At 39.3% G+C, this 22,262-nt stretch overlaps 2 protein-coding genes across 2 annotated transcripts in view; one reads left to right on the forward strand and one right to left on the reverse strand.

The window, feature by feature from the left end:
* Positions 1–22,262, reverse strand: part of nan (transient receptor potential cation channel subfamily V member nanchung) — a 103,243-nt gene that overhangs the window by 3,372 nt on the left and 77,609 nt on the right. Inside the window, exons 15-17 of the mRNA XM_019045280.2 lie at positions 4,780–4,961; positions 2,752–2,868; positions 1,256–1,381 (exon numbers count right to left, since the gene is read on the reverse strand). Coding sequence (XP_018900825.2) covers positions 1,256–1,381; positions 2,752–2,868; positions 4,780–4,961 — 425 coding nt within the window. The remainder of the gene's footprint in view (positions 1–1,255; positions 1,382–2,751; positions 2,869–4,779; positions 4,962–22,262) is intronic.
* LOC140224252 (uncharacterized) lies at positions 8,699–22,257 on the forward strand. Its single transcript, XM_072298312.1, has 5 exons — positions 8,699–9,633; positions 12,337–13,231; positions 13,838–14,035; positions 17,794–17,814; positions 20,846–22,257. The coding sequence occupies exons 1-5, from the start codon at positions 9,439–9,441 to the stop codon at positions 21,031–21,033; spliced, it is 1,497 nt and encodes a 498-aa protein (XP_072154413.1). The 5' UTR covers positions 8,699–9,438; the 3' UTR covers positions 21,034–22,257.

Below are 22,262 nucleotides of genomic sequence, written 5' to 3' on the forward strand. Positions count from 1 at the left end.
AAATTTTCTCTGGCTTTTCAGTGTTTTTTGGCATTTTATCCGATAAAAATTCTAATCACAACCAATTCTGAGCGCAAAACGGAAATTGCGGAAATGTCATCAATCGCAAATTGCGGGTTTGACAGCCGCAATGTCTTTGTGGACATTTTTTCGGCGGATGATTTGCGAAAATTTGCATAATTTAAACGCAATTTGCCGCTGATGCTTCATGACTCCTCCACATTTCGAGGACTTCACGGTAGACACGATTGTAAAGGAAACGTAGAAAACCCTTGAAAAATAACGGAGGGTATGGATTCGATCGACATAAATCGATCGAAAAATGAAAACGTGAATCCTTCGACGTGAATCAATCGACACCGATTCGATCGACAACCGTGAATCGATCCACAAACCCGTGGGTCGATTGACAAGCCCGTGAATCGATCGAATTGACACGGGTTTTTTTAAATTAACTGTCGATCGAATCGGTGTTGATTGATTCACATCGATCGATTCATGTGCTTGATTTGAATCGACACAGGTTTTTTTTAAAAATTTGTCGATCGATTCACATTTTCAATATTCGATCGAATCCATATCCTCCAAAAATAACAACCGCGCAGTCCGCCGTATTACGCCGTACGTTGTGCCTATGGAAACCAGAGCGCCTTCAATTTTTGTGTATACAACACCGACATCCTGAGAACACGAATAATTGCATCGCAAGCCGTTGAAAGAGCCGGTCGAGCTGTTTCAATTTTTTCGCTCGAGAAAACATTTCGACGGTCAAACTCCCAAACCATGTATCTTTGTTTCCGATGTTATCATACTTTATTTTTTGAAAGGACAATTAACTACCCACAATTTTTAAGAACTCCCGTAATTTTCCTGCTCTGCGCGAGGCAAATTTTGAAAAAAGTACCAAAAAAAAAAAAAAAAACGATAAATACATGTCCTCTTGTACAAATTCAAAAGAGGAGCGACGATTTTTGAAAACCGCAAATGAGATACACGGTTTTGGAGTTTCACCATTGATTTGTCCTTCGTTACATTCGTAGGTATATCAGCGTTGCGCGAAAATAAGCGCTTGCAGAATTGAATAAAATTAAAAAATAAATAAATGAAAAGTCATTTAGCTGATGTGATCTCAATATGCAGAGTTTTGATGAAAGCACATTTTATCTAGCATTTCGGCAGGTTGTATGAGTTGTTTCTCAATGCGTGTAAATAGATCTCCTATTTTGCCAAATGACTAACGTCCGAATAAACCTACCGTCTGATTGAGGCGCAAGACCAACGCACGTCTGCCATCGGACATAGGTTGTGAGTACCACATGAGTTTGGTTAGCCGCTCTTTCGGTGGGACTCCTCTTTCAACAACCAAAACAATTCTGGCCCACTGGATAACAGTAAAAGGAGATCAAAAAGGGAAATATGCACTTTTATTGGAAAAATTTGGGCTACACTGAAAAAAAAGGATGGTAACATCTTCTATAAGTCTGCTTTATTTTTTACACTGTGATACTATTTAGTGGAAGTAGCCAGAATTATAGCAGTATTCACCAGAATTCTGGTGACTTACCATAGTATGATGAATACTAACATAGAGTCTGGTATTTATTACCATACTTGGATTACTTTGTCAGAGTATGATAAAATCTACTATATTTTTTTTCAGTGTAGGTATGCTGATTTCAGATTCATTGGAATTCAAATTCAAAGAAGAATATGACTAAAAAGCAAGACATCTTATCGGCTATGAACAGTAGGTACGATAACTTGATGTCCGCCACGGTTATTTAACCTTTGTTGAAACAAAGTAGGTAACTTCTAACTCTGTTTTTCCAAGAAGAATATAACGAGCGATTTTGTGGCTCACCGGGAAGTATACTTGAAGGTAGCAAAGTCGCGTAAGTTTTTAATGCTCCCTCTTTTATTTATTTTTCCCCGAATTTAAATTTTTATTTTATTCATTTTCCCCCAATGGATCTTTGTTTAATCCGAAATTGAACATGTTTTTTTCTCGCAGATTTTATTGCCACCGCATCAACCGCATGTATCGATAGTGAAGCTACACAAATGCGTGTCTCGGTTAGGCACGGCGCACATTGGAACGAGTCTTCGGAACAAGTCGGACATGAAATTTTTAACAAAAATTGTCAAAATGTACGATTATCTCGTCACAACTTTAATTTTTAGGGGTGCTTCTCACAGAAAATTTTACGCGAAAACCAATGAAACTACTATTAAAGCCTCAACATTTCATATCAATAAAGAAATGTGCTTTTTAAGTTTTTAAATCACGTCCAACCTCTGCCATTGACTCAATCCACTGTGCGGCGTCGCAAACTTCCTGTCATACTTGACTTCCTCATTGGAAAAGTACCGAACATCATTTCATAAAAACTTCGGTGATTTTTATTCTCTGCGGTGAATATTTTATGACAATTTTAAGTCAAAATTTTGTTTGGGTCTCTTTTTAAGAAAGGAAAGTATAATCGGAAATTTCGAAACACTGCAGCCGAGATACGTATTTTTGCAATTTTATCGTCGATATACGTAGAAAAATGGTTATTTAATTATGATTTTATTTAGAGCAGGGAAACTAGGTAGAAAACATTTAGAATTCCTCCCCCCCCCCTCCCCCCGAAACTCTGTACGTGGTATGAAGCTGAATATGCTCATGTCAATAATATTCAATGGTATGGCGTGGAGGAGGTGTGATATACGATCATATTAATTATACAGGACGATAAAACCGAAACTGACCTGTCTCTGCCACTCATTCCGGGTTTCTGCGATTTTTTGGTAAGTGTTACCCATCATAGCAATCAACATGTTAACCAGTAGAATGGCAACGATACCCATGAATATTACAAAGCATACCTGAAAAAAATTAGAAAGGCATTTTTGATCTTTCCGGTTGATTGGTAGCAGATTGAAAGTTTTAAGAACTGTGTAAATTAATACTAAGCAATTAATTTTGAAAATATGTTGACTCGCTCATTGTCAAAATGTATGTATAATCTAGAAACCTGTTTGCTCTTTTGTACTGTTAAAAAGAGACAAAAATGCTCCCTGCACTTTCATCAGTTTCTTATAACGTTATTTTAATAACTTTCAAGAATGATTTTACGGTTTTTAGTTTCTGCACTGCATCGATGCGACGTTCACCTAAACACTATGTTTAAGATAAAAAAAATCTTGATTTTTTCTTTTTCAAAATTTTTTTTTGCGTGGATCTCAACACTAGGTTTATTTAAAAAAAGAACAATAAGGCGTCCTATAACTATCTTCCATTTCAAGAGCTTTTTTCCCCTTTAAGTTCTCATTTGTTGACAGGACAGGAACGGATTTACCTACTTGCCGCCTATGGGCCGCCTGTATTTTGCCGCCCACTTCTCATTTGTTTTGAAACATCATTAAAAACCATCAAGTGAACGTGCCGGAGGGAGAGTGGGAGGGGTGCATGAGACGCGTTTACTCGTGTTGGACACATTTTTTGCGAAATCCCTGTCATCATTACTAGCGAAAGTTCACTGAACTTTGCGCGGAAGTTAAGTTCCGTAAACCTAAATCTGTGTGGACAAGGCCTTCCATTTATAAGAAATGAACGAAAAAATTATGAAAGAACAAACATAAATGGGGTTTAATAATTTTAACTTCCGCCGCAGCGCCTCACTGACCGCACTGTGTTTGGCGCAATGCGTGAAGTATTCCTACAGTCTTGTAGGCGCTATGCGTTTCACGCCGACCGCTGCTGACCGCACTGTTTTTGACGCAATGCGTGAAGTATTCATGCAGTCTTGTAGGCGCTAATATGTGTTTCATGCCGAGGGCTTCTCCTTTTCATCGCAAGTCCTCATCATCATTGTTCCCTGCGCCGCGCCGTTGCAGGCCAAATTGCGTGTTTGGTTTCTCTCTCAACTCGACTAATTAATGGTGCTGTCCCTTTTATCACCGAAAGACGAAGAAATTAGAAATCGCTATACGCTCAGGAAATGAGAGATTTTGTCGCTTTTTCTCGTTTGTAATTCTTTCTCTGAATCCGATTTTTTTTCATACCGCATTTAAAAAGAATTGCAAAATTTGCCGTCATGGGCCACGGCCCATGTGACCACCTCCTAAATCCGGCCCTGGACAGGAATAGAAGATTCGCCTTCAATTTTTAAGGTCTGTCAGAAAACACATACTTTTTGTTGCAATAGTCGTCTATTCAAGGATATTCGCATTATCCGACTGACGATATTGATGCTAAATATATCCATGCTCCTTTGCATGATTTTCGTATACTCACATAAATTAATGTAAAATATCTTTGGCAAAGCAGTACTCCCTTAGCACATTGACTTTGAACAGAAAATACCATTTATTTAAAGTGCCTTATAAATTAACGCTTGATGCGTTGTCTAAATTTAAATAATGACTGTTTTAATAAAGCAGTCGTGTAGAGTCGCCCATATTCCTAGTTTTGCAGGAGAACTTTATACGCGCGTTTAAGAATGAATATTCACTGATATTTAACTGCTCTTCTGTATTCCTATATGAAGCTGTGTCATGCATTTTCGTACCCAAAAAAAACCATTGAGATCAAATAATTAGTGTAGATACTTCGGCTTTTTAGACATTGGTGAGAGATTTGTACCTATGGAGATGTTTAAAGGCCTCAAAATTTCTTTCAATCATACACTGATCAGTACAACTTTCAACATTTTCTTTGCTATCAGAGTAACTCATTGGAGTTTAATTGAGAGCTTTTCGAATTTCGATAAAGGGACAATGCGGTATACAACTCACCTTAGCCTCGAGCTCGTGTTCGGTTTTTTCAAAGGCGCTAAAATAGTCACCGAAAGTGTTGAGTGACATTAGGAACATGGCCATTCCAGCCTCAACTGGGTTTGGCATTGGATTGCTCACCGTGTCGTCCACTCCGTCTGGTGTACTAGGGTTGTCGAAGGATAGAAATATGATGTAGTAGGCTGAAATTTCACAAAGTCAAGTTTAATTTACGACTTTCTTGAATGTTTCCAAGTGCATCATGATAGAGCGTCTGTAAGACGTTTTTTGGCATTTCAATCTGCCTGCATCCTGTCACTTCCAATACCTCACTCCTCCTACCTCCTGCCATTCATAAAATACGTAACGTTTGGGAATTATCAACCCCCTCCCCTGCGTAACGCTTTCGTGACGTAGGTTCCTATTCTTTAGCATGGAAAAACAAAATAACGATACGTATTTCGGCCACACGGAACTCTGTGCATCATGACGTGAGCCCTGTTATACATATATTCTTATGGGCATAGGCGTAGCTAGGTCATTTTGCTGGGGGGGGGGGGGTGGCTCCCCACCACCAGGGGGTCCGGGGGAGTTTGAAATTTTAACTCTATTTGAGCGCATCTCGAGGCACTTGTGGCGCTAATCTTCCTTCAATTTCTGCCTAAAAATCACCCAGTTTTATGAATTTTAAGGTTAAAATACTTTGAAATTGTTTCATTAAACAGGTTTTTCTATTTATAGACATCCTTTAACGGGTCACGGCGACAGAGACTTACCGTTGAAGAGGGTGTTTATGCACCATATGGACAGGACAGAGGTTACCATTTGAAAATTTTAATGGCCTCCTCCCTCAACTTTGGAGTCTTTCCAAGAAAAGCTATCTCCAAAAAGCACCCTCCATCTTTTTGAGATACTTCTGAATTTGTGGAACTATTTTATAGACACCCAGTGAATATTTAGCGTATGTGAAATGTTATTCATTGTAAACGGGTTTCACAAAGAAATCGGCAAAACGGGATCTACTGGCAGTTACTTACCAAAGTAATTTTTAGCATGATTCTTTGAATCTCACAAAAAATAAAAGCAAAAAAAGTTACTTTGAAAAATCGACGCAGTTTTGAGAGTGCATTAAGACGAAGGCAGACGAAGAGATTGTTTTGTAACTTCTCGTTTTTCAGTGTGCTAATGCGTATAAGTACACCAAATGGACGTATTTCTGCCAAACGGAACTATGTGCATCATGACGTGAGCCCTGTTATGCATATATTCTGATGGGTCTCAGGGCTCATGTCTCAATGCTCATAGCTCCGTTCGGCAGAAATACGTCCAAATTGAAATCCCGCACGACGCATCTGATGGTTCGGAAAAGTTCGCATTCTTGGCGTGTGTGCGAGAAATTCCGAAAACCGGGTCACAGTCTGTTGACTGTGATTGAATTGGGATTTGTTTTTTGCACTGAGCATTGAACAGAACATATTGCTTGGTTAGTATTGATCTAAAAATACTGACGTATACACACTTAAGAAGACACTTGCGATGTCGGTTTTTTATGTTTTTTTCTTTTCCTTTTTTTTTTTGGCGAACGTTTTATTCTTATATTTCGATTTAGAGTATCTCGTTCTAAGTTTTTGCGATATAGCCACTACTATGATGCCAAAAACCTCATTGAATTGAAAATGCGTAAAATTGAATTTCACATGCGTTCCGTTTTCAAAAGTTTCCGTTATCTAGTTTACCTCTCCGCACGCACTGACATTTCCATGGGTAGACTCTCTTCTTGACAAAACCCTGCTTTTTTACTCTCTCATAGTAAGTTTTACGTGCAGTCACTGATATCAGGGTTAAGCTTTTATGCAGGAGCAGAGGAAACAATAGGACGATGTCATTTTGACGTGAAACTTTTAAACAATTCAAATTTATTCCGATTTAAATCTTTTATCAATCGATAGCCGAGGAATGGATAGTCTTACCTTTATCTCTAATAATTCATGAAAAGCAACTAAAATATAGAAATTGTATGTAAAATAATACTAATATGCTGGTGCAATTTTTGGACTGAGTTTTCCACCCGTTCTTCATTAGTGCTTTTCAAAAATTGCCTTTGAAAATGGTCAAAATTCCAAGCTAGGCTGAGGTCTGGTGGACCCTTTTCTACTGGGCGATCCATCCCTAGAGCCCCCTCTCCCCTCTTCCAGGTGAGGAGGATGTAGGGTGTCCTGCAACACAATTTGGGGGCCCAAATAACCTCAACTTCTAGCCCTGACCTGATAATTTCCGTTGTGCCAAATGTGGAAATCCAATATGTGGCCTAAGCGCTTAGCATTCTGGTGAGAGTAAGAAATATTTTGAGTGTAGAAGGGATTTCAAAGAGGGTTCTTTTTAATCCAGCTAAAGCAATTAACCAAATTCATTCAGCTTTCTGCTTTATCTCTATACATACAGGGTGATCCAAAAGTCCCTTCCACCTCCTCTAACTTTTTACCTAATTGAGGTAAAGATTTGAAACTTGGAGGATATTCCTAGGTCAAAGGGAGCTACTTTTTGGCCCCCCTAAAATTTTCAGGGGGCCCCCCTTGGGGGGCCAACGGCCCCCTACTTTTAAATTTCAAATGGGAAGACCCCCTTTGTGATATCTCGTTCGAAAGAGCATAAAAAAAGAAAACTTTCCGCGCAAACCCGAAGTCAATATCTCAAACCGTTTCAAAATGGCGGCCGGTTAAAGTTCAAAATGGCCGAAAATTCACACCGGTTATTTGTCGATGGATTTGCGCGAAAATCGGTATGTAGGGGTATTTTGACACGAGAAAAACGAATTTGACGTTAGATTTTCAAAAAAACCGAAATTTCCAAAATGGCCGCCGGTTAAAGTTTAAAATGGCCGAAAATTGTCACCTCGGTTTTTTGCTGATGGATTTGCCTAAAACTTGGAATTTGAGAGTATTTTGGCATAAGATAAACAAATTTGAACTTAGATTTCTAAAAAATCAATTTTTTGTCATTTTGAACTTTAACCGGCGGCCATTTTGGAAATTTCGGTTTTTTTGAAAATCTAACGTCAAATTCGTTTTTCTCGTGTCAAAATACCCCTACATACCGATTTTCGCGCAAACCCATCGACAAATAACCGGTGTGAATTTTCGGCCATTTTGAACTTTAACCGGCCGCCATTTTGAAACGGTTTGAGATATTGACTTCGGGTTTGCGCGAAAAGTTTTCTTTTTTTATGCTCTTTCGAACGAGCTATCACAAAGGGGGTCTTCCCATTTGAAAATTAAAAGTTGGGGGCCGTTGCCCCCCCAAGGGGGGCCCCCTGAAAATTTTAGGGGGGCCAAAAAGTAGCTCCCTTTGACCTAGGAATATCCCCCAAGTTTCAAATCTTTACCTCAATTAGGTAAAAAGTTAGAGGGGGTGGAAGGGACTTTTGGATCACCCTGTATACAGCATTACACTGTATTTGAGGGTTAATTTTCCTGCAGAGCAGGGTTTCAATGCATTCTTTTTGTCCTCTTTTCGTACAAAAAATTAATTGATCCATTGATTCTTTTTCTGTGGATTACGAAGGACTCCATTCAAAGTTTGAGCTTCGATTATTTGGTCCAATGCGACAGAAAAAGCTCTTCCTAAAAATTTACCTAAGTCCAATTAATGTGATTCTATGCGAGCCAGGGACAAGAGCCGCCACCACGTTGTGCTGTCTTATGATTTTTGTCTTTTAGAATCAATAATTATCGTAATGAACAAGATCATGCAAGACATTGATTCACAGCATGAAGCAGCATTAAGAGTAAAATATCATCGAAGCTGTGGATTTCATTTGAAATTTACATCGAAAACTATCATAACGGATGTCACCTATTGATCCAATGTGTGTGTGTGTGAGGGGGGGAGAGAGAGGGGGGGAGAGGGGGGAGAGAGGGGGGAGGGAGAGAGATAACGTTATGATAAACACTTTCCGACATATTGAATTTATGAGTGACGTCCGTTATGGTAGTCTCAGTTTTAAATTTTTTACGAATTCTCACAAGGTTGATGTCATTCTACTCAGTAGGAATGCTGCTACACGTTATGGATCAGTTTCACGCATTAACTCGTACGTAACGATATTTATTGCTTCTCAAAGACACAAACCGCCTAACAGAGCAGCGTAGTGCTGAATTTCGTCCCGAGGTCGCGTAAAATCACTTTATAAGGTCAGCTTCCTCCAAAGCTGTCGCAAATTCCGAAATGCCGGAGTTAGCATGAAAGTTCTCGCGCGTGTAGTTTCCATATTTCCAAGAAGCTTTTTATTCATTTTTTTCTACCTACGGCGAAGTGAAGAAAGATAATAGACGAGACGACTTTTATTTTCCATTTTAAATGCTCTGGTTTCGCAGTCGCATCAGAAAAAAACGGACGACGGGACGACGAGATTGGAGCTTGTAATTAATTTTTCGTGGCCAAAAAAACGCGATTCCGTGATTTTTCTCACGCGGTATTCTTTTTCAGCTCTCCTCGTCATTTAGCAACTATGATTCAGTGGCGTGGGGTGAATTGCGATGTATCGATTGTTCTGCCATTTAAACCCGTGGTAAATAATCGATTATTCAGGTGTTCGCTGCGAACGCCCTGTCTATCGATCCTTTTCCATAGGTTTAAATGGCATAACAATCGATATATCGCAAAGCACGCCGCACCACTGCTATGATTCATCCTAATACTGTACCTACGCTGGCTTCTCACAATTTCATTTACATAGGTCATCCAGATATAAGCAGTATTCTTGATCGTTGCGCGAGAAGAGAGCTCATCTCTAGGATGAAGCCCAAAAAGTTTAAATCTTTACGCCTCAGTTTGTTTATCTTGGCATCGCTATTTTTCTATCACCACGCGGAAGCGGTAAGTCGGACATTTAGACTTAACATGGGAAAAACATAAAAATTTGTCCCACTTATGAGATTAAAACCACAAGTGGTCCCAGCCTCCCAGCAGTGGCGTGGCGTGAATTGCGATACATCGATTGTTATGCCATTTAAACCTACGGTAAAGAATCGATTATTAAGGTGTTCGCTGCGAACACCCTGTTTATCGATCCTTTTTCATAGGTTTAAATGGCATAACAATCGATATATCGCAAAGCACGCCACGCCACTGCCTCCCAGCTCCTCAAGCTTGTGGGCTCCAAAAAAGTTTGAAGCGTATTTGGTAGCGGGTGGTAAGTCTGTGGGAGGAACTTTCAGCAAGAACGGGGTATCCCTAAAAAGAATCGTGAAATTTCACTCTATCTGCGATGCAACTTCATCATACTCTGATACCCTGAATATAAAATGGACCACGTTTAGAAAAAGTAACGAAGCAACATTTTTGAAAAAATGAATCGATATCAATTTGGGATGAGACCGTTTCTGAAGGATAATACGAGAGAACTAAAACTGAAATCTTGCAATCAGGTCCGCCACAAGGGGGGGATACTGGGTCCTTGGTACCGGGGCCCGGGCCCTGGAGGGGCCCGTGACGCAGGTGACAAGCCACTACGAATTCATGTGTAACCCTTGTCTCGTAGGGAAAAGTGAAAAAATTACCCTAAAAATTCCGCAAAAGGTGAATAAAGTTTCAAAAACACGCTGGGGCACTATAAAATTTTTCTTACTTCTTTAGAGATTTTCAAGATTTTGATATGTAGAATGATATTTTTAGTAACTGTGTTTCACTTTCTTCCGTTGTCGGATGCTAAGAGGCTCCTTTCTGGGCATCCTCGACTTCAATGGCTTAACTCCCTTGCCATAGACGTACAAAAGGGGAGTCCAGGGGGGCCCGGCTCTCCATAGAATTGAAAATTATCATCTGCCCCCTCAAAAAAAAATTTATAGATGTTTTGAATGCAACAATTCGAAAGTTTTTGGTGCTGAAAGTAAACAAAAAGGCGTAATTATTCTGCAGAAATTGATGGAAAATCTCCATCATAAGAGCTTCATAATGCGTCCAAAGAGATTTAAAATTTCAAAAATTTCCCGGGGGAAGCCCCCCGCGGACCCCCCCCCCCCCCCCTGTGCTAGGGGCCCGGGCCAGAAAATTGGTACCAGGGCCCGAGATGGGATGTGGCGGGCCTGCTTGCAATGTCCATTTAAACGATTTGTCTCCCATAAGTCCTAATGTTTTTTTTAAAGCTTCAACCTCGCTCTCTGAAAACTAAGTCTAAATGGCATTGTACCCCCCCCCCCCCCCCCCCAGATGAATGCGGTCTAGGCTTCATGAAATGTAAACCAGACATTTCACCGTTTTTGTGCTTCATTTTGGGGCTTTCTACGTTTGTATTCTTAGAAATAATAAAATGTACTTATGTGTAAAAAAAAAAATAAAAACTGTAGGTGTCCGTTTGTCCAATTATTTTATCTTTCAATTTCGCATGAGTTAAATTTTACGATCTAAATGTTTTTTTGCCACTTTGATATCAGCTTTCTACTCAATCAAGTGAATTCACTTTACCAAACAAAAGAACTGAATGGCATCGGGTAATTTTATTTAATTCGGGTATTCAGTAAAATGTACCCCAACAATGTAGCTTTAGTTGAACTACATTCTGGAATAAAGAATCACTATATCTGGCTCATTAGAAGTAACTTATGTGGTTTTCCTTTCTGTGTGTAGTTCCGCGAGCTTTTACGGTTGAGTCAGAGATAGTAGTTCTCTATTACAAAATGAAGTCCAGTTTGGTCCCCAGCACGAGGGAATCAAACTACAATAAATGATAGAAACAAAACAAATAGGTATTATTTGGCTGATTTTTTCATGATTGCTTATGAGTGAAACTTAATCCGTAAAAAGAAAACGAAGTGCAAACATACATCATAGTGCAGCGAGTGATAACCGTCAAAGGTTATGGCAACAAATCGCCCCCACATAGCCACCGTCATTTTTTTTTATTTTTATTTTTATTATTAAATCTTAAAGATATCCATAGAACCAACTATGTGTCCCATCTCTCTTCATGAAGGTACATTTTATCTAGATATTCCATAATGGACCACTAGACAAGGTACGAATTTAAGCGATCTGATACATGTTTCTTAACCAGAATTTCACGTAGAAAACGATTCACACAACGAAAATTACGGAAACCAACTCCTAATGAAGATATTAACGTTTTTATTTCACATTGGTTACGAGGAATTTGAACTGCCCGCTCACAAGAAACTCAAAGCTCTTCGTGAGTCAAATCGCGCACTACGACGGTTTCAGCAAGCTTCTCAATCGAGCAATGTTCATTTTCCCATCATGTGTTGTTCAAACTATCAGCAATTTGCTATAACTGAGCCAAAGCGTCAAGATTGAGGTTGCCAGATTTTTATATCGCAGAGACTGTCATGATAACGTTTAGCGCGCGATGTGAATCACGTAGAGCATTGAGTTTTCATGAGCGGGTGGTTTGAATTCACGTATCAAGAATCATTAAATATCTTCGTAAGGAGTTAATTTCGGTAATTTTCGTTGTGTGCATCGTGTTTTACGTGAAATTTTAGTTACGAAACATGTATCAGAATGCTGAAATTCGTACCTTGTCTAGTGGCCCATTCTCACCTAATATGTATTATGGATGTGTAGATGGATCCCGCAAACTGGAACCGAATGATCGGTGACGTCAACACTGCGTATCAACAGTGCTATTATATCACGGCTCAAACGGACAGGGGAACCAAGAGAGCTGCGTCACAGACATGTGAGGATGTGTTTAGGACCTTGGACATTTTCAGGCTGAACGAGTGTCACGGATGGTACGATGCTAAATGCCGCCTTATCCCCCCCTACGATGCCTACCAGTGCTCCGTCAAGACACCCGCTTGTGCACTGATGGAGCCCCTACGAAAAGCCCAAACCCTCGCTGAATGCGCGCCGACCCTCTTCCAACCAAACCCAACCAACAGACCACCGTCCCCGTCACCGACTTCTAGCCGGAGCTCGCGGCAGAGGGGTAAAGAGTCTCGCGGAGGAACTAGTGGAAGATGGGACACAGCTGGAGCAAGCGGCTCAGCCGGTGGAAGTCCGTCACGTGGAAGGGGTCCGTCACGCGCTGCAAGTCCGTCACGCATCGGAGGTTCCTCGCACGCTGGAGGCTCTTCACCCCGACCGAGTTTCTCTATTCCTGCAACCCCCGCGCCCGCTTACGCTCGCCCTGACCTTACAGGGACTGGACTAGTTTGGGATCCTAATTTTAGGCTCAAAGATTTTGTCGGGCCAGGTGGATCGCCCGGTTGGGGCATACCTCACGACTTGGCAGGGGCTTCACTTCCTGGAAGTCCATTTGTTCCTGCAAACCCCCCAGTCACTGTTGGACATGGACTCGCTTTGGATCCTGAATATAGTGTGGGTGATCTCTCCTCTGAAGCAGAACCACAATATGGTTGGAGTGAGTCCTACAACATATACCCCCAAGGCGGATTCTCGAATTTGGATTCCAATGTTGGAGGCTCCTCTGAAGTCGGTAGTAAAGTCGGTGCAGGTACGTTTGGCTTTTTTATTTTTTTATTTTTTCCCCCCCTTCAAAGTCGCTGCTTAAGATGTAGCGTAGGCCCACGGACAAAATACTACATGCGAATTTTAGCGATCGAATATCATTCATCAGACGAACTGATGGATGCGCAGAGTGATGCCGATAATCGGTGAAAGCAAGAGCCAATCAGAGTTCAGATTTATTTTTTTAAGAAACTAAGGAGAAAATACGAAAATACAAAACACTAAAACGCAGCAGATTGCGAACACAGTAGACTTGAAATGACAAAACACACCAACAAAAGAATAGATGAAACAAAAATTCTGGTGAAAGATGAAGTTTCTGACATCGATTGCATCAGTTTAAAAATCGATTTCAAGTCCTGAGGTGAATTCGAAATTTCAAATTGATGGATTTCAACGGTCTCCGGTGAGACCAATGAAATAGTCGAATATCATTTAAAAAAATTCACAATCGTCGAATATCATTCAACGGTGACTGATATTCGATCGCAAAAATTCGCCTTACGTTTTCTCTGGTCTCTCTCTAGGTCGTTCTTAGTAAGTATACGATATTAACTGCATACTTTTTAATAATTAGTGCTGTCGATCACAGTTCTAGGAGGAGAGACACAAGGCAGCGGGCCTTTCAAGTGCGCTGTGTGCGGTAACACATACGAAAAGAAAAAAACTTATCAAAATCACATGACCAGCCACCGTAAGTTTTCAGCAGGAGAAACTATATGCCATTGCGGGAAGCAACTTGCCTCGATGGAATCCCTTTGGCAGCATAAGGAAGTAGTGCACGGAGAATGTGAGTACATTAACTTTTCACCCAATTTCGATATTCCACATTTTTTTAGCGCGACAGAGCTTGATTTTGATCGGTGTTCTCTTTTTTGAGAGGCGCTGCACTCGATGAGCTGAACCAAAGATCTCGTGTTTTCAATCTAGTGATCCTAGATTCGGAAGACTCGTGATGTCAAAGGACTATTTCGTCTTCAAAATAAAGTGAGACAGATTTCGCGGCTGGGAGACAAACAATACTGTCAACCCTAAACGAAAAGTTTTTTTTATCATTTCGCTTCAAGTTTTTAATGGATGACAAGAAGAAAATCGATTTTTATAGCGACATATTCATTTTTCAGAAAATACATTATCGCTTTAATTTATTACGACATTGCAGAATAGTTAGGCAGGTATCTGAGCGTGATTTGTATAGAGCTTTTTCTTCGAACAACAGAAGGACCACGTTTACAGCAGTTTATAATGTGCGATTGCATTTATAATGCGAAGTTTTTAATGGATGACAAGAAGAAAATCGATTTTTATAGCGACATATTCATTTTTCAGAAAATACATTATCGCTTTAATTTATTACGACATTGCAAAATAGTTAGGCAGGTATCTGAGCGTGATTTGTATAGAGCTTTTTCTTCGAACAACAGAAGGACCACGTTTACAGCAGAAAAGAAACCAAGCCACACCAGCTACTGCCAAACTTGACGGAGCAATTTAATTTTTCACAAGAGAACGATCGTGCGGATTTTTTTTGAAAATTTCAAAGAATTTGCTTCGTACTCCGCAGAAAATTCACTGAAAGCACAAAAATCCGCAAAACCACTTTCATGTAAAAAATTAAAATGCTCAGTTTTTGGCAGTATCTGATGTGGCTCGGCTCTTTTATGTTTAACGTAGTCCAAAACTCCCTTTCCTTAAATTATCCTCTCTCATTTTTTAATCTATATTTTTAACGTGTGAAATTTCCAAAGAACAATCCAGAAAGAAACGCACACAAGTTTGAACAAAACGATGCCCATAACATCATAAACCGAAAGACGCGTACGATTTCGTAGTTTCACTGGCAAAACTGTAGCGCAATACGGCTTATGTTAGAGAAAATTACTCATTAATGCTCTGCTTGTTCCATCCCGCGCCGGGTGAAACGATGCATGCCTTGAGAGTCAAAACGCCTTCAAATCCGTGTGTATGTATTACGGACATCCGCGGAGCCCGAATAGTTGCATCCTGGCATTTTTAAGGGTGCGTTACACGCGATACTAAATGAAGGCGCCATATTTGCTTGTGTCTCTTACACTTTCACTTATTTCAAGCGTTGCCTGTTGTGGCAATGAAGTAAACAGCCACTGATTTTCATCACTACATCGTCAATTTTCCGAAAAATGCTTTGCACACTGAAACAATTTTTACTTGAGATATTATTTTGACTTAAAGTGTCGTCTTTTGTCAACAAAATTTGGTTTCCGTGCTGATTTAACTTTTAAAGTCAATTTTAGCTTTTTTTAACTTAAAAAAACGGATGTTGAGTTGAATCTGCGCTGATTTTACTAGAAAAAAAAATTATCGAGAAGAAACGACGCTTTACGTACATGAAAATAATATCTCAAGAATCTTTTTATTCAATGTGACCGATCATCAAGAAAATAACACAATCAGAAACTTTCATCCGAATCAAGCCAAAAGTGAGTTGAAAATACCAATGAACAAACTCAGGAAAGTTCAGAATAAAATGATACTGGCAATTTGCGGGAGCAGGTTACCTATAGATTTAATAATGCACTAATACCCACAGTAATGCGATAGAGATATATTGGTTTTCTCTAGACACTACGGCTGATGTGTTTAATTTCTCCAATCGTTTTTTCCCTGTTTTTCTATCAATGTTCGTGAAAGACGTTGATAAAGAGCCTCGCCAAGTTTCGCCCCTTTTTTTTATACCCGAGTTGGTCAACCGGACACGGCTCAAACGAAAGCTCATGGTAAGGCAAACTTCCACCAAAAGTTTCAACTTGAAGTGAAACCTCGTTTAGGCTGTACAGCGTTGCCAATTTTCCATTTTTATGCGCTAAACTCACGAAATACTGAATCGTCATGGTTCAACAGACTATTATACCCGAGCTGGTCAACAAGACAAGGCTCAAACGAAAGCTCATGGTAAGGCAAACTTCCACAAAAAGTTTCGACTTGAAGTGAAACCTCGTTTAGGCTGTACAGCGTTGCCAATTTTCCATTTTTATGCGCTAAACTCACGAAATACTGAATCGTCATGGTTCAACAGACTATTATACCCGAGTTGGTCAACGAGACAAGGCTCAAACAAAAGCTTATGGTAAGGCAAACTTCCAGGAAAAGTTTCAACTTGAAGTGAAACCTCGTTTAGGCTGTACAGCGTTGCCAATTTTCCATTTTTATGCGCTAAACTCACGAAATACTGAATCGTCATGGTTCAACAGACTATTATACCCGAGTTGGTCAACGAGTCAAGGCTCAAACGAAAGCTTATGGTAAGGCAAACTTCTGGGAAAAGTTTCAACTTGAAGTGAAACCTAGTTTAGGCTGTACAGCGTCGCCAATTTCTCATTTTTATGCGCTGTACTCACGAAATACTGAATCATGGTTCAACAGACTAGTATACCCGAGTTGGTCAACGAGACAAGGCTCAAACAAAAGCTTATGGTAAGGCAAACTTCCGGGAAAAGTTTCAACTTGAAGTGAAACCTCGTTTAGGCTGTACAGCGTTGCCAATTTTCCATTTTTATGCGCTAAACTCACGAAATACTGAATCGTCATGGTTCAACAGACTATTATACCCGAGTTGGTCAACGAGACAAGGCTCAAACAAAAGCTTATGGTAAGGCAAACTTCCAGGAAAAGTTTCAACTTGAAGTGAAACCTCGTTTAGGCTGTACACGTTGCCAATTTTCCATTTTTATGCGCTAAACTCACGAAATACTGAATCGTCATGGTTCAACAGACTATTATACCCGAGTTGGTCAACGAGACAAGGCTCAAACAAAAGCTTATGGTAAGGCAAACTTCCAGGAAAAGTTTCAACTTGAAGTGAAACCTCGTTTAGGCTGTACAGCGTTGCCAATTTTCCATTTTTATGCGCTAAACTCACGAAATACTGAATCGTCATGGTTCAACAGACCATTATACCCGAGTTGGTCAACGAGTCAAGGCTCAAACGAAAGCTTATGGTAAGGCAAACTTCCGGGAAAAGTTTCAACTTGAAGTGAAACCTCGTTTAGGCTGTACAGCGTCGCCAATTTTTCATTTTTATGCGCTGTACTCACGAAATACTGAATCATGGTTCAACAGACTAGTATACCCGAGTTGGTCAACGAGACAAGGCTCAAACAAAAGCTTATGGTAAGGCAAACTTCCGGGAAAAGTTTCAACTTGAAGTGAAACCTCGTTTAGGCTGTACAGCGTTGCCAATTTTCCATTTTTATGTGCCAAAATGAAGGAATTCGGGACTAATAGTCCAATGCATCATAATTAAACAGACTAGTGCATCGGAAGAGAAAACGAATTTTTAAGTCTATATTACCATTTTAAGGCAATTTAACGATAAAATGATGAGTTTTTCAGCTCCAATTTGAAGATATTTTTGAGAAGCAAAACGTGATTTTAGTGGTTTTCTCTTTTGGGAGGCGTCTCGTCGTAAAATAAATGTACACAATTTGGCAACGTTACTCTGAACTTTCCATTTTTGCCTTGAACAGAAATCATATACTTTGCTGATGGATTATTTTGTTTTTTATACAGATCGAGAGGTCAAAACCAAAGGTAAATATGAAAGTAAACGTCTTCTTTGTAGTTAAGTAATAGGGAAGGGAAGAGGGTACCATAGCTCCAAGATGCCCCCTCTTTGCAATTCCACTATATAGAGGCCTTATCCTGGCAATGCTGGAAATTGTACTCTCTGGGATTCAACAATGTCTTGAATTACTTGTTTTAACAACAGTATGGGATTCAACAGGGAGCGCAACTATGTGTTTGGTAGAATTTTAATCAAACACATTGCTCAACACGTCACCGACTAAACTATATTTTAAGGTGTGCATGGTAGAGCTTCAAAATTGGAGGTCTCAATTTGGTATATTCAATTCAAGAGGAGAGGGTTTTCTCTTGTCCGAAGGTGAGGCGTGAATGGTCGTTTATTGATATTTCTCTATTTAAAGCTATGGTAAAGACTTGATTATTAGGGTCTTCGTTGCGAGCACCCTCTTTATCGATCTCTTTTCCATGGGTTTAAATGACAGATCAATCGATGTATTGCAAAGATGCAACACTACTGCTTGTCTTTTCTTCCGCCGCAGTCTCCTTACAATATACAATTTGGATAAACCTCCGAATGTATCCTCCGAGATGATCGCGCAATACAGCTTGAAACGAGGCCTCTTGATATTATTGGAAATTTCTAAGAAATATAATTCCAACGAGGACCATACGTCGTGCCTTCGATTGGACTACAATACTGTTCTGCTGAGGAAGAGCCATATGAGCCTTTAGACGTTGCCGCATTTCCTCTAATGCAAAACGAAGTTACTGGGAAAGTTGTGAATATTTTTCTTCAAATTTTTCACACAATTTTGTTCGCAATTTAATATAAAATATCTGAAAATCTCAAGGAAAAATATGCATGAATGTCGTATTCAGATACGTATTTTAGATTAAATTGCGTACAAAAGTTTTGAAAAGGGTATCCCAGGATAAGGGCACCAAAATGCCCCTCCTCACGGATTTTGAATTTAATGGTCTAAAACCCTTCAGGAGGTCCTAAAAACATGGTTTTGGGCAATTTTAACCTCCTGACCCCAACCACCCCCCCTCCAGCCCCGAAAAAACCCATTTTTCGGGGAATTTTGGGGTATTTTCACGTTTTATTTCATATCTCCCGCGTTTTTCAATGAAAATGCACCAAAATTTCACCAAATGTACATCAGGGCAATCACATTCTTGGGTAAAAAAATCAAATTTATCGAAATATATTTAGACTCCGAAAAAAATTCGTGAAAATCGTAAATTTTCAATTTTTTTCAGATTTTAGCGGTTTTAAAAAAAATGAGGACACATACATTTTTTTTTATTGCCTTAAAATGTAGGTAATATACCCAGTTGTTACCAAAAAAAATTTCAAGCCTTCACGCGTGGTGCGTCCCACCGAAAAAATAGTTTTTTTGGCGCCAAAACGGTCAAAATGGCTCTTTTGGCAACGGTTTACTCGCACGCTATCAAGATAGTAACACTAAAATCTCTAATTTTTGGTTTCAATGTTTCAAGAAGCATGCCCTAGTATCGTCAGAAAAGGTTTCAAGTCGATCGAGTCCTTACGCCCCACGTAAAGTACCGGTTTTTGGCGCCAAAATGGTCAACATTCCTATTTCAGAAGAGGTTACTCGGTAGGGTGGCCCTTATTTTTGACTTTACGGAATTTAAAGTGCAGAGCCCTGCAAATGGTTTCATTTGATGAGAAAATAACTGGGAAAAAATAAAAATGGAGAAAAAAATATTTTAAAACGCGCCTCAAAGAGCCTAAAGTTCCGAGCGTGGCGTGCGAAGACGCGTTTTTTCGTCATTTTGCGAATTTTTTTTCTCCCGTTGAAATGTTTCTACGGCTTTGAAATTTTTGTAAATAACATACTTTTTAGAGTACTTTACGAGAAAAATAATGAAATTTACCTCTTTTTATCAAGGGAAATTTGGCAACTCTCGAATGTTCATACGGCGTTCTTCCTTAGCATGGCAGAATAATCCACGAGAAAAGATAATAATTATTCTACCCTTCAAAAGAGTGATTCCTCGTCAAAATTCAAGAAGACATTGGACAAATAGGAAACTTCCAAAATCAACTCTTAATAATTGAGAAATTACGTGCACATCATAAAACACTAAATTTAAACTTCCCGCTTGTTGAAAAAAAAAAAAAAAAAAAAAAAAAAAAAAAAAAAAAAAAAAAAAAAAATTAATGCAGGTCAACATAGCCATTCAAAAGAACCTGTACGCCAGGCAAACAACAGGAGTTTAGGTGTTCCAATTTTGGTACATTCTCATACATGCTTACGCAGATATTTCGAACCAGCAAAATTATGTGCCAGGTCGCATTGGACATTGACTTTCATGTTCTACCTTCAGGCGGTTTTAAAGCACTTTAGCTCGGGGGTTTGTTTCGTTTTCGATTTATTGACGATTTTAAACTCTACATCTTCTTTTGTAAAAACCCCGAAAAATAAGTAGATGCACGTGTTCGTCAGGTATTCCTGTGCGAAACTCGGCCGTAGAATAGGTTCTAATAATATCTTCGAAGAACGCCCCAAATGGAAAGAGTAGATTGAAACACGGGATAAATATCTGCGGACTGATATTTCAAATGGATACACAAAGCGATAGACAAAGAAGACAAAGGGAGTAGGTATGGAACGATCCTATTGGTTGAAACGGGTGGTCGTCATAGACTAAAGGGAGACAATGATGGACTAACTGTAGGGTCTCTGGTGCGTGCATTTCCGTTGTTAGTCCATTACTTACCTAGTTTGTCCATTGAAACCACCCGCTTCCACCAATAAGATCGCTTTTTTCCAGTGTGTATTATTTCTCTATCACTTTGTCCATCAAATTCAATAATCAGCCCCGCTGTACAGTAGGTATTCTCGATGTTATCTTGGAGCATTCTAGAAACTACAATCGCGTGTACCTATTGATAATAATCGACAACCTATAGCAGGATTTATCGACCACTCTGTAGATCCTTTTCAATTAGTAGTTGTCCAAGAGTTTCCTTAGTTCTTGTTTTATGTTTGTTTGTTTTTCTTCTTAGAAGGGACCAAGTGCACAATATGCGACGAAGATTTTGGAACCTCGGCGAATTGGTATAAGCACGACCAAATAGTTCATAAAGGAAAAGGACAGTGTCCTTATTGCCCACTGAGTCTCACAAGCCTGTCTGGAATCGCTAAGCATATAAAAACGTACCATCCAGAGAAAAGCACCAAAAAAAGAGGATAAAAATATAGTTGCATAGAGACCTCAACTAAATTAATGATTTACACTCTTTATCTGGTTAAACCGAGTAGTAATAAATTTATTAGTTGATTGACCTTGCGATGAATTTGTCCTGAATTAATGTGTGTCCTTATAGAAGCATTTTTAAAACTCTAAAAAAAATAAAATAATTTTATCATAACTTCTCAGGCCTACTTACTCTTTTCTGGTAACAGTTCCCTCTATCGCTTTACCGAGCCAATTTTCATGATTTTTGTGACTGTCAACAGGAGATAGTCTTTAAAAGAGCCTGTTCTATTCAGATTTTGGAATGATGACTCAGATTTTTTATATTAGGGTAAACCCGGGAAGTAGAAACGGCAAGGGACAAGCAAACTTCAGAATTCCAGTCATGCCGAGGTAGAAAATTGAACTAAACAAGAGATGTTGAATCTTGGTTTGTCTCTACGTTCCCTTACGTAATAGTGTTGCCGATGTTTACGGTTGGTATCGATATCCGACCTATCGATTTTTTTAAAAAAGAAACCGATCTCGATTTATATCGAGCTCTGAAATATCGATATTCACAAATATCGAACCTAAAAATCTATATTTTACTAACACTTTGCCCTGCTGCAAATTGGCCCCTAAATTGGGCAGAACTTCCAAAATATCGACGGCCTAACGTGGGAATCACACATCTCTATAAGCGACGTTGCAAATTTTGACTAATTTTGTATTTTTTCCAGGAGAAATACCAGTTATTTCCACTATTATTTCATGAGAATGGCTGCTACAAAAATTGTAAATAAATTCCCGAGGGATGGAAGTTCTATCCTTCAAAGTTTCCTTCCTTACCCACAAAACTGTATAGGTGTTAAATACACAACTAAGTAGATGAAAGAAAGAAAAATCTATTCGATATCTCTAGAGATAAATGTATCGATAGGGACGATATATCGACGTTGTTTTGGTCTAAAATTTCGATATTCCAAAATATTGATAAAATATCGACATCTAGCTTTTACTATTACTCTGGTCTACCCTAGGTGATAAAGTTGTAAATTCTCCCATTTAAGAATATAATGTAAACGTTCATTTCTTATCTTATTTTGTTTGAAAGATCCACCCGGCCGATTCTCATGAATTTTTCGGAAGCTATTAGTAACAGATACTTCTTGGATAATTCCGCTCTATTCAGATTAAGTCACAAGGGCCTGCGCAGCGGCCAGAAGGCATCTCTTCCTAATGCA

This window comes from Bemisia tabaci, chromosome 3 (genome assembly GCF_918797505.1).
Source record: "Bemisia tabaci chromosome 3, PGI_BMITA_v3".
Taxonomy (NCBI): domain Eukaryota; kingdom Metazoa; phylum Arthropoda; class Insecta; order Hemiptera; family Aleyrodidae; genus Bemisia; species Bemisia tabaci.